This window comes from Cataglyphis hispanica, chromosome 10, assembly GCF_021464435.1.
Source record: "Cataglyphis hispanica isolate Lineage 1 chromosome 10, ULB_Chis1_1.0, whole genome shotgun sequence".
In the NCBI taxonomy this organism is placed as follows: domain Eukaryota; kingdom Metazoa; phylum Arthropoda; class Insecta; order Hymenoptera; family Formicidae; genus Cataglyphis; species Cataglyphis hispanica.
The window spans coordinates 2,136,587-2,152,878 of record NC_065963.1 but is presented as its reverse complement, the minus strand read 5'-3'; the positions used below and the strand labels follow the sequence as shown (position 1 = coordinate 2,152,878).

Genomic DNA, 16,292 nt, shown 5'->3' with positions numbered 1-16,292 from the left:
TAATCTTGATTTGACATTATACGATTCTGCTCGATGATTCGTCGTTTTTAAAATTCTAGATGATCACGTGCGTGCCATTCGGCTTTGCGATTGGCTAGCAACTTCGCGGCGTACTTGAATTTACAGAAACATATTTGCATACATTTCTCTCCTGTTCGAGAACATTTTTAATTTGCTTTCTAATTATGTAAAGCATGATCTTCAAATACGCAAGATAAGTGATGAAAAATAGGTAAAAATAAGTGTGCACTTTGGAGATAAAAAATAAGTTATATTTTATGGTCTTCCCCTTCAAATGGTGGATCTTTTTCGTTAACGAACCGCCATGCATTCAAACCGGACGGCCGTTAAAACGGACGGGTACGTAAAACAGGTGATAGGTATATTTGTCATTTGTCATCGCGATTGAACCCGAGAAATAATCGCTGATGCGATGTAAAAAAAAATAGGATTGAGCAAAGACATCTCGAATATCTATTTACTCGACATTGTTTTGGTGACAGAGAATTGTATTAATTCTGATATGCAAACTGCGGTCTCGGAACTTTACGATCGAATAATTCGCGACGTATTATTCTATTTTTAATTGTGATTGCTTGTGTGCGCGATTTTGTACCGTCACTTCATTAGCGGACTCGAATTGTAATAAGCAATAGGTGTAAGAAAATAACCTGTGTCTGTGACTGTGGAATTTATCTTTTCATTAATTCTGCACAAACCGTTGATAATTGTAAGTAATTATACATACATGTATCTCTCGTTAATCGATTATAATTACGAAATAAAGTTATATATTTAGAGGGTATCTCTAAATATATTTCTTATTTCTCTAAATGTATTACTTATTTCTCTAAATGTATTACTTATTTCTCTAAATATATTACTTATTTCTCTTTCCCTTTTTTTTAGGCAGCAGATTAAATGCAGTTGAAAATGGATTGCAAGCTTTTATTGTTGATATTTTTGATGTCATTTAATTGTAAACTTGGCAGCGCATCTATAATGGATTGGATATGGCAACAAAAAACAGATGACACAACTGTTTCAGTTAACGATGGCGTACCTTTGATCTCAATCCCTTACGAGTCAATGACGGAGGATGAAAAGTTTCTCCAACAAGCTGCCAAGTTAACAGATATTAAGGTTTCTTCTCCATTGGAGATCTGTCAACACAAAGTTATTGTAAAAATCAGAACCTCATGTTCGGATATGACAGAGGAAGAGCTCGCAAAGCTGAGTGTAAATCTTCTAAATTGCCAATCAGCGGTTGAAGGCAGAAAGATCTTTCCTTGCACTGAGGAAATGGTATATATTTGATAAAAATACAATTTCTTTGCATGATCTATAAGCAAAAATTTTTTCACTTTTTTTTTATTATGTTTTATATTAATCATGTTTTATGTTAAAACTATATATGTGTATTTCATTATCAAAAATCTATTTAAGTAATATTAATTTAATTAACAGATACATTTTATTATATTATATTTTATTATATTAACAAACGTGCTCTTATTCTGCAATTTTCAATATACAATTTAATGTCTCATATGTCAAATAATAGTAAAAAAAAATACAATTTTAAGAGAACATGTTCATGCACTAGAATTAACGCCATAATTTTTTTTACTAAAATTTATTGATTTATGTTACTTGTTAGTAATATGTAAAAGCATTGACTTTTATGCTAATGTAAAATGTATAATACAAGAGAAATACCTGCAGAATGTCTATACCCTTTACAAATTGAGGGGGTATATTCCATGCCTGTTCAAACTTGCACACTTCCCCCTCTTTTTACTTTTGAAGACCTCCCCAAAGCTTTCAGTTATATGATGCAGTGTACTAGTATCTAATGTTGCTGTATTCATAGATGTTTTAATACTAAAGAATATTTAAATTTAATGAAAGTTTTAATTTAATTAAAAAGAATTATAAATAGAAATAATTGCTAAAAATTTGTTCTAAAAAAAAGTGCACTTTCGACAGGAAGTGTGTGCAAGAAAATCATTACATAACTTATAGTAAGTATAAAAAAACATAATTTATATTTTTTTAGTCCCTTCAACAGTGTACAACAAATATGGATGCTGACATGTGGAATGCATATCATTTAATGAGTAATAGAGCGAGAGCAGTTTGTTATGCAGCTCGGAATACACAATTTCGTGCTCTTACAGAATTAACTGTCAATAAGCTGATGCAATCTGCACGTTCTCAAATTGAGGGCTTGAAGTCTTTGAAAGTATTTATATATATGTATAGCATGATAATTATTTTTCTTTAGTTATTTACTTATTTTATATATTTGTTTTTAATGAAAATTTTATTTATTGTACGATTCATACAGCAAAGTCAAGATCATCTGCAGGAACAGACAACAGAAGCTCTGTCATCATTATCCAAGGGAAATAAAGCTCTCTTGGAACAACAACAATATTTGAAGGATGCTCAAGCGACAGCCCACAATCTTGTAACATCAAATTTGAGGGAGTTGAATAACGAAAAGGCATTAATACGAACTGGACACACTCTGCTTGCAAGTATGGCAGAGGATATAAGAGATAAATTAGGTAAACATTTTTTATACTCTTTTTTTCTTTTCTTTTTTTTTAATTAGATATAAACTTGCTAAACTTATTTAATATATTCTCTAGAAAAAGCCCATAAAGAACTTGAGCAACAAGTTATTGAACGTGGCACAAATCATCAGGAAGTGTTACAAGATTTGCTCAGTATAAAAGAACAAATGCAATCAATTTGGAAAAAAATTGAAAGTAGCACTGATCATATATTAGAGCAACATGAGAAAACCATCGAGCATTACGAGCAGACGATGCACAAACTTGCACAAATTAATGATACTATTCAATATATTTGGAATCTCACTAATATTATGCGCACAGAAATAGATCAAAAGTTGGGATGGATTGCTGACTATATCGACGATACCGGTACTATTATATACCGGTATTATTATATAAAATTGCATGAAAAAAATTTGTTTAAATTAATTACATTAAATATAAATTTTTTGTTATACAGGGTGTTCCAAAACTATCGGACTTCCTTTTAATGGCAGATTCCTTAGAACATTTCAAGACGAAAATCCTAATACAAAAATGTCAAGGCTATAATAATTTTTAAACGGGAAGCAATTATATTTTACGAATAAAAAGGCTGAGATTTTACATGTTCAGGCACAGCGAAATAACAAGTGAGAAAAGTTCTCTATAAATGAGGTGTCCTTTTTATAATATTATGATTATTGTATAAATTTACAATAGCATTTTCATGTTTTTGCTTCTCTATGCATTGCATTATATTGTCTTTACGAATAATGAATGCGAAAACTAAAGGCATTTCAAAAATGATTTAAGTAGATTGCCTTGACATTTTTGTATTAGGATTTTCGTCTTGAAATGTTCTAAATCTGCCATTAAGAGGAAGTCCGGTAGTTTTGGGACACCCTGTATATAAAAACTTCAACTTTGATATAGATTATAAAATCGTATATATCGATTATTTATATTTTTTTAGGTGAACAAGTGCAAAAAATATATCGTATAGTTTCACATGTTGTGTATATATTAGTGGCGATGATAATTGCTGCGTTTTTACAAGCACCATTTTTAACCAGAGCTAGCATTTTGGGTATAGTTCCAGTGAATCTTGTTACTTATTTGAAACATGGCATGGAAGCCTCTCTAGATTTTACATCTATGACAGTACTGATATTCTTAATCACTGCAAGTAAGTATTATGCAAATCAAAACACATTAAAATGATATATAGTATAAGTATGTATGTATATGTATATTAATATTGACTTGTTATTTGATTGACTATTTGATGCATTTATTTCTTAATGCAGTGTATTTCGTAATGCTGGGAATACAACGTATGTTTGGACCAAGCAGTTCAGAACTGAGGACAGAACCAGTAAAGTTGGTCTCCCAGAATGGACATACTTATAAGAATGGAAATGCTTATAAACACACAACAACATATTTTAGTTTTATAATGCAATTGCATACAAAATTAATGAATAATATACAGGAACTCTATAATTTTATCTTTTTGCAAGCAAACTACTGCAAAGGTACTTTCCTAATTTGAATTAAAAACTGTGTGAGAGAAATCATCAAGTAACTATTCTTGACAATAATCATTTTTTTAGAGAAAATTAATGATTTAATACATTTCATCGCTTCTTGGAACCATCGACGTAATTTAAGCGTGCACGAGCAGCTCTCCTGTTCATATCAACCATTAAAGAAGAATCGTGAGAATGTGTACAACTATAAACAAGAGTTTTCGAATATATCGGACGATGAAATACAATGCGATTCTTCTAATGTGATGCACTCGTCGCATGAGGAATATTATAATGATATTAATGATATATCAGACGCAACCGAATTGAGACATCGTATTTATAATAAGAATGTGTCGCGATCTCGAAGGTATATACCCTTAAAATGATTGATAATTCATAAAATGACTAAAAAATATGATTTTAGTGTCACGCCATTAGGTTTGCCGAAATTGCTTTGTATGGCAATAACGAAAACCGGCAGAAGATGTCGGGTGCTTACTTCACCCGGACAATGTTTCTGCCATCATCATTCTACTGGTACATCTATCGTGGGTGATCATCTTAACTGAATACTGCAAATAATCAAATTCCGATTACAACAAGAATTAAAATAATAATCTAAATTTCTATTTTTAGATATAACAATCTCTATTCTCTCTCAATAACAATCAATATAACTGATGATTAGAGATTGAATAATTGTGATGGTTGATAATATTTATAATTATTGTAAAATTTTTAGATTATTTATAATGATTAAATTTATTTATTTAAATTTATTAATGTATATTGTACAATAGTTTTAATACAAACTTAATAATCGGAAAAATAATAAATATAAAAAAAAATTAATAATTGAGAGATTAAGAATATGATTGAAAATATTTTACATGCACGTAATTTATATAAAATTTTATTTTATTTTAATTATTATTTATTTAAATTAAAATTTTTCTTTCAATCCATTATTTTTCTTATGAATACATTAAGATTTAACACAAACAGTCACTTGTTAAAACGGATCATATATTAAATGCTACAAATAAAGATCCATCAAAAATTTTATAGTAATTATAAATACTATCACAATTGTTAATTCTTCGATCGTCAATTATATTGTCTATTATCGATATAGATTAAATAACTTTTGTACATTTTGTGATTTTGTAAATAATGTTTCTTTGATAATAATTAATAATATAACAATGCCTTAATAATACTAAACATTGATCTTGATACTATTTTAGATGTATATATCTTGATATAATGTTAAAAAGAAAGTGTTATATATATAAATATAATTAATTTAAATAATTTATATTATTTTATCTTACGCACACTATTTGAATGTTTTATGTTGACACATACTATATATACAAGTCATAAAATTTTTACACTTATGAAACACATATAGCAATGTTTCTCAATAGCAAATAATTGTACAATATATATTTAAAAATGCGTTATTTTATCTCCTGCTTTCATGTAAAATAGCAGATAATCATAACAGTTACACACACACATACACATACAAGTTTTATTAAATATTTTAAATGATCAAATACTTGATAATTATAGTTAGTAAAATTTATAATTTATTATTTTATACAAACGTACAAATCGATGGTATAAATACTCTTGTAACATTTGTACGAAATTATGTATAAAAATTACAAGTTAATTACAATTAAATTGTTGTTTTTCTACAATTGTAAAATTTCTATGCGAAAATCTATATTTTATATCTATAATTTTAAAAAATTACGGAAGTGAATTTCTTCACAAAATGCTATATTAAATTGTGTAGGCATTGCCGACGAGATACTAGTAAAGACAATCAATTCTGGGTAAATTTTTGTAATCAAGTGGGCCCGGAGATAATTGGAGAATGTTGATATTGGCCATTTGACTGCATCGAAACTAATTACATGAATTATTTAATTCATTCAGTTATTATTTTATTATTAAAAATACCGATAAGATATCATTCAAAGACCTATGTCTTATAGAATTTAATATATTACTCGAAAAAAGTTTGTCACGCGCTTCTATAAGTAAGTAAATCTTTGCATTGTCGATAATAAAACATTAATTTCACAATAAAATGTTTATTATGTTGTAATGTTTCTTGAAGCAATATTACATAAAAGATTTATACATTTTTGATAATAAAACAATAACTGGATGGACTAAGATAACGCACAGCAATTTTTTTCCAGTCACACTAAATCTCATAAAACCACCGGTCTTTAATATCTCGTCGGCATCGCTCATCAGCAAAAATTTCGCATGTCTATCGAGATCGCACGTTATCGCATACAGCTCTCAAATGTGCAGGTTGCAATAATTGACATCGTAATCAAATATCAAATCATTCGTGAAACATTCATTTAATATGGAGTCGATGTATATTCAAACGATAATATATTTTTATTAATATCTCGTCAGTAAAGTATGTTTGGTTTCCAAAAATTATATAAACTTGTGTTCTACGTTTGAAATATTAAAAGATTAAAAGATAAATAATATCGATTTACTTATACTTTCTTCTCGTAAATTAAATAATATTAAAATTATTTATTAATAATATTTATAAATTATTAAATATTAATATTTAATAATAATTCATAAATAATATACATATATATATATACATGTATATATATATATATATATATATATATATATATATATATATATTTATATTATATTAATAATATTTATAAATTATTAAATATTAATGTTATATATTTTTATTAAATATTACTATTATTAATAATAAAATTTGTAAATAATATAATATATATATATATATATATATATAAATTATATATTATATATTATTTATATATATACAAATTATTAAATTATATATATATAGATATACATATATAAATTGTTATTATATAATTTATAAATAATTTATTATTTATATTGTAAAAGTTATCAACGTAGAAAGGGAGACTGCAGCGCTGCGCGCGCACTGTTGCCGTTTCCGAGGATAACAATCTCTGCGCATCGTTCAATTCGTGACTAAAAATAAGGACTTAACCCAACCGAGTCGGCCCGACAGACGAATAGCGTGTGACATCTGTTCTGCAGCCTGAAAAATGGCGTGGTTATGCGCTCGTAGCGTACTCCAAACTTGTCGACGACCGATTTCCTACAGCCTCGCGTGTGCCCAAAAGAAATGTAAATATTTCATCTAAAACGCTCTCGAATATATTCACCGTCCGTCTTCGGATAACACGTTTCTCTCGTCTTTATACTTGGACGTACTCCGTATTACGTAATATATATTTTTCGTTCGCCTAATCGACTTTCATCTTTTTATCGGCGACATTCGATGTATTTTGACGCGGAGAGAAAATTCAGAGAATTCACGATGTACGTTTTCTTTTCTCGACAGTCGCCGATTCCCTCGATCATGCCACTGGTTTGGAGAAGAGGGAGATGCTCGCCCGTTTAGCCGGTAACGAAGTAAGTTGTGACAAGTTAAAAGGAAACATCTCTGTCGCCCTGACGCACTAATGATATGATCTAATGCATCACGACCTTTTCAATACGCATCTACTCTATCTTCTTATGAAATTTTTATACGTATATTTATTTTTATATATTACAGACTCATTTTTATATATTGCAGACTCATTTTTAGGGCTGCATTTTATTCTGTATGCGTACTTTTACTAGAGATCACTTGTGATAAATATTAATGGAATATCTTTTGTCAAAGAAGAAAACGATATATATATTCTGTTAATTTGTTTCTCTCTAGGATCCCTATAATTTGACTATAAAACGCCGACCAGACAGTACAAAGGAGAATCCTAATATAGTCTACAGTGCATTTGAGAGTCGTATAATGGGATGCATTTGTGATGAGGATGCATTGCATGTAAATTGGATGTGGCTGCATCAAGGTCCTCCGCGTCGCTGCGAATGTGGTCATTGGTTTAAGCTAGTCGAGAAAGCACCTATATAATATACTTAAGAATGAACTAGTGGATTGTTTTCAACATAGAATTAATATTATATTAGACAGTAATTACATCTATTTTCATTTATTACCATATTCTTCCTCTATGTATCCTACCCAAAATATAAATCTTTCATTGTACCAGAACTGCAGAAATAAACAAAAATATTGTAAATATTATGCATCATACATGGTTTTTCGCATTACGCATCATTAAAATTCATGATTCTTTTAAAATACGAATTAAAAGAATTATATATATAGAATAGATTGCAATTTTTACAAAACTATTCTATGTGAAGATCATTTTTGGTTTTGGACTAAATTATAAGCACATAGTCTTAGAAAATATATATATTTATTTTTGTGTTGTATATAAAGAAAATTCTAATTATAATAAATATATATATATATATATATATATACACATCACTTCTTTTTTCCAGTCCGTTCCAGTTTAAATCTACTTACAATTTTCTCTCCACCCCTTATATCCGAAGTCACTGGTAATATTTTATTTTCTTGAACTTTTTCCTTGATTACCTACACAAAATAGACCTATTAGCACAATTATTTAGTAATGCATTAGTATTATTAAATTATTATTTCTCCACTCACAAAATTATAAGCAGAATGTTTAACATGTTCGACTTCATCTTCTACATCAGTACTACTTTCTTCATTCAAAGGAGGAACAATTTGATTGGGAATCATATCATTTGGCGATCTTTTCAAAATTGATTTGGGAACATTAAATATTTTATAAATATCTACTGGAGTTTGTATTTCTGTATTACTTGATGCAGATACATTTGGAATATGAGATGAATGTGAAAACTCAATCCTGACAATATCATCTTCATTTTCTGAGTCATCATTACATATTTTATCTTGCTTTGAAATAAAACAGGATTCTTTATTGTGCATCTCTCCTTCTTCTGTATCGCTTTCTGTATTTTCCATAATACATGGTTCAATAAATGATACTCTTCCTGTTTTCTTTGCGTTTGTGGATTTGGATATATTCTCTCTAGATTCAGGTGAATGATCGTTTTTCAATTCCTCTTGACTAGAATTTAGAGTGAGATCAAAATGTTCATTTTTTGAAACATTTGTATAGAGAGTTTTATCTCGAGTTGGATCAAAACTGTCATCTGATGTATTATGTGTGATTTTGCTTGTTTGAATATCTTTCAATTTTTTAATTTCCTCCTCAATCATCTCCGTTGTATTTTCATCAGAAACAGATGAATCCTCCTCTGAGTCATCATAGATTTCTCCCTCTTTCAAATCACCATAAAAATCTTTTCGTTCAGCTTCCAGTCTGCATAAAATAGATTGGTTTTATTCTAATTACATTCACTAATAAGAGTTTTAATTTTAAAAATAAGTGACCTGCATATTTCATCTTTTAGTTCTTCTTCCAATTCTAATTCATCTAGTCTTTTAAAAAGATCTTCTTCAGTGCAAATATTAGTCTTCTCTTTTTCTCTCAACTCTGCTAGTTTCTGACGATACTCCTTTTCACGTTGCCTATGTTGTACTATAATTAAATATACTTTGTTTCTAGCATCTCTCTAGCATATTAAATAAAAATATATTTAAAAAAATACATATGTAAAATAAATATTTACTCTTCCATTTATCAAGTTTGTCTTTGTTCCAATGTTCCAATATATCTTTTCTATCTTCTTCTGCAAAAATATCATGTTTTGATGGAAAATATTGTCTCATCTCATACAAGTTTCTTTCAACTTCTAAGTCTTTCAACATTTTTTCTGCCCCTGAAATAAAAAAGTAATAAAAAAAAGTGATGTGTAATAGATATATTTAATATAAAATAACAAAACAAAAATATATATAAAATTTATATTACATGCTATCCTCCTTTTGCACAATGAGATTGCCTGTGATGCACTATATTTTGCAAAATAGCCATCTCCCAGATAAACCATAATTTCATTAGTATGAATTAATTTTCCTTTCATTAATGCTCGCTTGCCAATAGGCACCATACAATTTTCCGAGACGGATAATGGATATACTTCAAGTCCTTCTATCACCTTTTTATACTTCTTTTTATAATCATTCCATGTATTTATTTGTTTTTCATTTTGTTCAAGTTCCTATAACATATATATCAGTTATTAATTTTTGTATTGTAATAAATATAATTTAAATAAAAAATTGTTACAATATACAATTTGAAAAGTATAATTATAAAAGAATAATTAAAAAAGTATAATTATACCTGTGCGAAAACATTATTCAACAGTATCCGTTGATAACTTTTCATTTGTTCAGAATCCATTGTTATATTATTAGTTATAATATTATCCATTGTATATATAACATATAAAAAATTAAATATTATATAAGATACAAAGTAAAAAATATATTCGTACAAATATACATGTGGGCTAAACAATTCTTCCTTCTTTCGTATTCGTACACATACAGATGTTCGTGAATGTTGCGATCGTCAAAAGTGCATTCCTAAATTCTACGCGTAAGGTAAAGTAGCATCAGAGAGAAGAGAGGCCTGAGAGCGGCCATCCCTACATTTTTCGTACGATAGCTCTCGGTCCTAGAGTCTCTGTAACAGAGTCTGGCCACGTAATAGCAACTTTTGATTGGTCCGCCATTTTTTGGCAACTCCCGCTGATATTTGAATGGAAATGGCAATAATAGTAAATTGTCACAATTTGAAATTAAAAATATACGTAGTAAAAACAATATATAGATAAGAATTTCTATTGTACAGGAAACGTGTGAAAAGACAGTTTGAGTAAGAAAATAAAAGGAGATAAAAATAATAAAGAACAAAAATATTATAATAGTAATTTATTGTACTAAAATATTTATATTTAAAAACATTGTAAAATACATAATAAACTATGTAATAATAGAAAACATGTAATGATAAACAAAACATTTTTTTAAATTTAATAATATTTCTGGTAGCATTTAATTTTTTGTCTTCATTGATCAACATGAAATAAGAGTAAAAGGCTCTTGCACAATGCGAGGCGATAGCGATAGAAATAAGGGAATAGCTATAAGGATAGGCAATATCCAATGAGAACACTGCTTTTTCGAAAAAGTAGATCTCTCATAGGATATCATTTGACCTTAAGGAGAGTTATCTCGATAATGTAGAGTGCAAAAAAGTAGTTACAAAAGATGTTCCAAAGTTGAAAAAAATTAATGCAATAATGGTGGCCGGAAAGGGATTGGTAAAACTTAAGATTAAGGGCGACCTCACCGATTTCAATGACCTCAATATATGTTGTCAAGGACATAATTCTGAATAACTTTTTCTGCTAATTTAATCGTCGCTCATTGCTTGTTAAAAAGTTATTAACGAAAAATATTTGAAATATACCAAAGTACATGCATGGACAGGAAGCACGCGTACCACATACATACACACACACACACGGGGGGGTGCAAGGGGGGCCTTCGGTCCCCCTCCCGCACCCTCTTCGCCGATAAGCTGGGTGGACCTTGCTTTACAATGTAGCATGTACTTTGTAAGTTGTAAAGCGAGGTCCATCCAGCCTACCGGTGGCATGGATCCGGGAGGGGAGGCCGAAGGCCCCCCTTGCACCCCCTGCCCCCCATGTGTGTGTGTGTGTGTGTGTGCGCGCGAGCTTGCTTGCGCGCGTGTGTATCTTAAAGTCAATCTTAAGTTTTACCCAATCTCTCCAGCCACCATTATAGCATTTTTTCATTTTTCAAGGCAAATATGAACCAATAAACGTTTTAATTAGTTTTTCCGTGGCCAACAAACGATTGTGCATCGATTGAACTAAGATTGAAACAAAAATAATATCTTTCCGGCTAACTTCACACAAAATTTTATTTTCGTATTTTCAAAAAAATTATTAACCAACAAACGTTGTAATTAGGCCAACAATCACCAACAAATATTTATGTACATGATGATAAAAAATGATTGATAAAATCAATATTTAAAAGTCATTTTAGCAGCAAGAAGCTGGAATCTATCTTTTTGAAATGATCTTCTGCGCAGCGCAGACGTTCGACACTCGATGCTGCCTTTTAAAGGCACCTTTACGGTTTTTGAAACGAGATGAAAATTACAAAAGTAAATAGATTTACTAGATTTCAACAAATGAAATTGTAGATATTCTAGTGAATTTCCTCACTTTTGTATTTTTCACTTTGTTTCGAAAACCATAATAGGCCTTATATGTTCTAAGGTTCTAAGCATCTAAGCTCCATAAAGTTAGCCGGTCAACATTCACTTTTATAATTTTTTTTTTATAAAATTCATTTTTTATCATCATGTACATAAATATTGAAATAAATGCGTTTTTATTGGAAATATTGATTAAAAATGTTAAATAAATTAAATTAGTTTCAACGCGGTTTTAGCCCTTTTGAAATAATGACTTGTGATTGGTTGCGAATTGGTCCGCGATGCACTTGTTATGCTTCATGGGGATGTAGGGATTTAGAATCCACGTAGCAAAAATTGCGGAACGCTCGTGATCGGTTCCGCGTTATGCTATTCCGCTGCATGGGTTCGCACCCTAATAGCTCCCGTGATCTACTTTGACGCTAAAAATGAGCGTCGAGCGTTAGCGTGAAAAGGCATCTTAAGAAAATGGACCAATGTAGTACGATTGACCAATCAGAGTCCTAGTGCAACAACTGGCCAATTAGCAATGTGGACTATATCGGATTTCGTCCATTTAGCACGTTTGACCTTGTGTATTCGGTTCCGAATTAATATCTGATAGAAAATTAATTATTATAATATAAACTATTATTTCATAAACGTTAAAAACATTATACACGTGTTTCCCAAATGATTTCACGTTGATTAAAATAAAAAAAAATTTTTTTTTTCAAATTATGTCTGCTAACTATATCAATTCTCAATTAATTTTTATTTATTATAAATAAATTATTATTTCCTAAATTATGAGAATATATTTTTCCAATTTTGTCCAAACGATTCCCAAACGATTGCAATAATAAAAAATAAGAAATATTAAAATTTGTCTGCTAAGTATACGGAGGTCATCCAAAAACGCCATCAGTGATATAAAATTGTTTTCATTTCAAACTTTTTATATTTTTTGCTCGTAATTTTCAAGCAATCTGTGTTTAACAAATGGATATCGGAGAACTGTTATCTTATAAAGTGTGTATTAGAAGTAATTTTCGAGTAATGATTTGTGTTTTGTATTCGGAATATATGTTATACTAATTATACGTATATTATTTAATTTAACCTTACATTTTTGTATATATTTATATATATATATATATATATATATATATATATATATATATGTGTGTGTAGTTATTAAATTTTTTTTATTAAATTAAATTTATTTTATCATAAATAACAACAATATAAATTGGAAATTATGCATTAATTATATGTGTAGCCTCCAAATACGCCGAAACGACCGGCAGCGGGAGAAGAGGATGACGAAGATGATTGGGAGAATCCGAAGAAAGCAAAAAGAGTAATAAAAACTCCGTATCATGCACGTCAACGGCAGCCCAAGGAAGTTGAAGTAATATCATCCAGAGATAGTGAACCTCCCACACCTATCAGGACTGTCATACCTTCATCAACTCACGATGTAATAGAACCGCAATTGACAGAGAAGGAGAAACAAGATATATTAAGATATGTTGAAACTGAGGCTCCTGAAGTCGAAGCACTGGATGAGGCAACGTTGAAACGTATGATTCTTTTATTTGAGAAGAGAGGTCTTAGAAATCAGGAAATGAGAGTTAAATTCCCAGATCAACCAGAGAAGTATGGATATATATATAGAAATTGATGCCTTGAAACACATATAAGTTTAATGTATAATTTCTCTAAGCTTTGAACTTCTACAGATTTATGGAATCTGAGGTGGAATTGCATGAAACTCTGCAAGAGCTACATATTGTAGCGACTAATCCAGATCTGTATCAATTAATGGTAGAATTAGGCGCTGTGCCTTCTTTACTTGAATTATTATCTCATGAAAATACTGATATAGCAGTTGGTGTAGTAGATCTTCTGCAAGAATTGACTGATGTAGATATCTTACATGAGAGTCAAGAAGGTGCAGATACGCTCATTGATGCTTTATTAGAGCAACAAGTTTGTGCTCTTTTAGTACAAAATCTTGAAAGACTTGATGAGGCAGTGAAAGAAGAAAGCGATGGTGTCTTTAATACACTTGGTAATTATTTAAGGGCAAAAATACTATCTGAAAAATTAAAAAAGAATAAAAAAGAATATCTTTGAAATATTTAAAGTATTTTGTAAACTATTTTGAAAGGATAATTAATAGATATATGATAAAAAATTTTTATTAATATAATAAAAATGATAATTTTGACTTCTAGCTATTTTTGAAAACCTTCTGGAATTTAGACCAGACTTGTGTGCAGATGCAGGAAAGCAAGGTTTAATGCAATGGTTACTACGTCGAATTAAGACAAAAACACCTTTTGATGCAAATAAACTTTATGCTAGTGAACTTTTGTCTATACTTTTGCAGCACACACCAGAGAATAGACTTCTTTTAGGTGACTTAGATGGAATTGATGTTTTATTACAACAATTAGCTGTATGCATTTATATTTTCATAAACTTTTATACATAAAGTTACTAAGTTCAATTAATTTAAAATTGGATTATTTGCAGTATTATAAGAGACATGATCCGCAGACTGCAGAGGAACAAGAGATGATGGAAAATTTATTTAACGTTTTATGTTCAAGTTTAATGGCTACTGTAAATCGCGATAGATTTCTACGTGGCGAAGGTCTTCAACTTATGAATTTAATGTTGAGAGAAAAGAAAATGTCACGTAATGGATCTCTTAAAGTAAATTTATTTACACAGGATAAGTTTAATAATTAATCATATCAGTATAAATTATTGTTATTATTAATTGTAGGTTTTAGATCATGCTATGAGTGGTCCAGATGGAAAAGATAATTGCAGTAAATTTGTAGATATTCTTGGATTACGAACAATATTTCCTCTGTTTATGAAAACTCCAACAAAAAATAGAAAAAAAATGCTTACCGCAGAAGAGCATGAAGGTATTTACACAATTACTACACAAATTATTGAAAACATATAGGATAGTTTATAATAGTGTATGTAATTCATATTTATTTATATTACTAAAAACGCAGTTTATAGAATAAATTGAATTGTAAAAATAATAAATTTTTTGCAGAACATGTAGTTTCTATCATAGCAAGTATGCTAAGAAATTGCAAAGGACAACAACGTCAAAGGCTGCTTAGTAAATTTACTGAGAATGATTATGAAAAAGTAGATCGATTAATGGAATTACATTTCAAATATCTTGAGAAAGTAGAGGAAGTAGAAAAGAATGGAAAGGTAGATATGCATAATCTAAAATATACATCTAAAAACAAAAACTGAAAATTCATATTCTTTTTTCATATTTATTTTTATTACAAGGAGGATGAAGATGAAGAAGAATCCTATTTAAGAAGATTGGATGGTGGGTTATTTATATTGCAATTAGTAGATTATGTACTTTTAGAAGCTTGCACTGGCTGTCCACCTGCAGTTAAACAGCGAGTAACAAGAATTTTGGCACAGAGAAGAGCTTCTCTTAAAACAATTCGACACATTATGAGAGGTAATTTGCATGTAATATCATTAATTTCTACAGATTAAATTATAAATCCATACCAAAAAATAAAATATTTCTTTCATTTAAAAAAACAGAATATGCTGGTAACTTAGGAGATGTTGGCGATACAGAATGGAAAGAAGCAGAGCAGCAACATATCTTACAACTAATTGACAAATTTTGATATCTATTTTTTATGTTATGTATATATTAATGTCAAAATATATAATTATAAATCATAATAAGATATAGTAACTTTATATTGCTATATATAATGTATAATGTAATAAAAGACATACTGTAATCATTATACAAATATGTAGATACGTCAAAATAGTGTTATTAATTGAGGTCTAGCCAGAAATGATATAAAATCTTGTCAAAATCCGAGCGAAATCAATTATATGCGTGTTTCTATGAAAGCATAAATGAAAATATATATTTTATTTAAATCAATTTTTTTTCACGAAAGTAATAATATAGGAAAATTGTAACAAATTTCGACGTTCTTATTTCTACCTTACTCTTGATGTAACAGAATTCGACTTTGTTG

General features: G+C 29.3%; 4 protein-coding genes across 5 annotated transcripts; 3 read left to right on the top strand and 1 right to left on the bottom strand.

Annotated features, from left to right (window-relative positions):
- The first annotated feature begins 333 nt into the window (after positions 1 to 333).
- On the top strand, positions 334 to 5,791 carry LOC126852246 (protein brambleberry-like). Of its 2 annotated transcripts, none has more exons than XM_050596838.1 (9): positions 334 to 730; positions 910 to 1,305; positions 2,060 to 2,245; positions 2,351 to 2,573; positions 2,658 to 2,954; positions 3,541 to 3,753; positions 3,875 to 4,102; positions 4,181 to 4,466; positions 4,524 to 5,791. In XM_050596838.1, the coding sequence occupies exons 2-9, from the start codon at positions 922 to 924 to the stop codon at positions 4,666 to 4,668; spliced, it is 1,962 nt and encodes a 653-aa protein (XP_050452795.1). In that variant the 5' UTR covers positions 334 to 730; positions 910 to 921; the 3' UTR covers positions 4,669 to 5,791. The 2 variants fall into 2 exon arrangements, with proteins under 2 accessions (XP_050452795.1, XP_050452796.1); XM_050596839.1 differs by having other exon boundaries at positions 334 to 734.
- Positions 5,792 to 7,114: 1,323 nt separating this feature from the next.
- Positions 7,115 to 8,258, top strand: LOC126852301 (cytochrome c oxidase subunit 5B, mitochondrial-like). The gene is made up of 3 exons (XM_050596965.1): positions 7,115 to 7,291; positions 7,509 to 7,579; positions 7,878 to 8,258. Exons 1-3 carry the CDS (start codon positions 7,210 to 7,212, stop codon positions 8,082 to 8,084), a joined length of 360 nt encoding a protein of 119 aa, XP_050452922.1. The 5' UTR covers positions 7,115 to 7,209; the 3' UTR covers positions 8,085 to 8,258.
- A 161-nt stretch (positions 8,259 to 8,419) lies between these two features.
- Positions 8,420 to 10,632, bottom strand: LOC126852261 (unconventional prefoldin RPB5 interactor-like protein). Its single transcript, XM_050596871.1, has 6 exons — positions 10,330 to 10,632; positions 9,955 to 10,204; positions 9,713 to 9,862; positions 9,474 to 9,621; positions 8,697 to 9,402; positions 8,420 to 8,621 (listed from the first exon to the last, which is right to left on the bottom strand). The coding sequence occupies exons 1-6, from the start codon at positions 10,417 to 10,419 to the stop codon at positions 8,508 to 8,510; spliced, it is 1,458 nt and encodes a 485-aa protein (XP_050452828.1). The 5' UTR covers positions 10,420 to 10,632; the 3' UTR covers positions 8,420 to 8,507.
- A 2,294-nt stretch (positions 10,633 to 12,926) lies between these two features.
- Positions 12,927 to 16,224, top strand: LOC126852249 (beta-catenin-like protein 1). Its single transcript, XM_050596846.1, has 9 exons — positions 12,927 to 13,254; positions 13,505 to 13,884; positions 13,968 to 14,299; positions 14,466 to 14,689; positions 14,767 to 14,949; positions 15,023 to 15,170; positions 15,311 to 15,477; positions 15,562 to 15,745; positions 15,835 to 16,224. Exons 1-9 carry the CDS (start codon positions 13,225 to 13,227, stop codon positions 15,921 to 15,923), a joined length of 1,737 nt encoding a protein of 578 aa, XP_050452803.1. The 5' UTR covers positions 12,927 to 13,224; the 3' UTR covers positions 15,924 to 16,224.
- Positions 16,225 to 16,292: the final 68 nt, after the last annotated feature.

Excerpts from the sequence above, each read along its gene's own strand:
- LOC126852246 (XM_050596838.1), top strand. The coding sequence starts at position 922 with ATGCAGTTGAAAATGGATTGCAAGCTTTTATTGTTGATATTTTTGATG. Across the intron at positions 4,103-4,180 it reads GCAAGCAAACTACTGCAAAG|AGAAAATTAATGATTTAATA; the intron begins GTACTTTCCTAA and ends TCATTTTTTTAG. Across the intron at positions 4,467-4,523 it reads AATGTGTCGCGATCTCGAAG|TGTCACGCCATTAGGTTTGC; the intron begins GTATATACCCTT and ends ATATGATTTTAG.
- LOC126852301 (XM_050596965.1), top strand. The coding sequence starts at position 7,210 with ATGGCGTGGTTATGCGCTCGTAGCGTACTCCAAACTTGTCGACGACCG. Across the intron at positions 7,292-7,508 it reads CGCGTGTGCCCAAAAGAAAT|TCGCCGATTCCCTCGATCAT; the intron begins GTAAATATTTCA and ends TTTTCTCGACAG. Across the intron at positions 7,580-7,877 it reads CCCGTTTAGCCGGTAACGAA|GATCCCTATAATTTGACTAT; the intron begins GTAAGTTGTGAC and ends GTTTCTCTCTAG.
- LOC126852261 (XM_050596871.1), bottom strand. The coding sequence starts at position 10,419 with ATGGATAATATTATAACTAATAATATAACAATGGATTCTGAACAAATG. Across the intron at positions 9,403-9,473 it reads CTAAAAGATGAAATATGCAG|ACTGGAAGCTGAACGAAAAG; the intron begins GTCACTTATTTT and ends TATTTTATGCAG. Across the intron at positions 8,622-8,696 it reads AACATTCTGCTTATAATTTT|GTAATCAAGGAAAAAGTTCA; the intron begins GTGAGTGGAGAA and ends TATTTTGTGTAG.
- LOC126852249 (XM_050596846.1), top strand. The coding sequence starts at position 13,225 with ATGGATATCGGAGAACTGTTATCTTATAAA. Across the intron at positions 14,950-15,022 it reads CACGTAATGGATCTCTTAAA|GTTTTAGATCATGCTATGAG; the intron begins GTAAATTTATTT and ends TATTAATTGTAG. Across the intron at positions 15,171-15,310 it reads TACCGCAGAAGAGCATGAAG|AACATGTAGTTTCTATCATA; the intron begins GTATTTACACAA and ends AATTTTTTGCAG.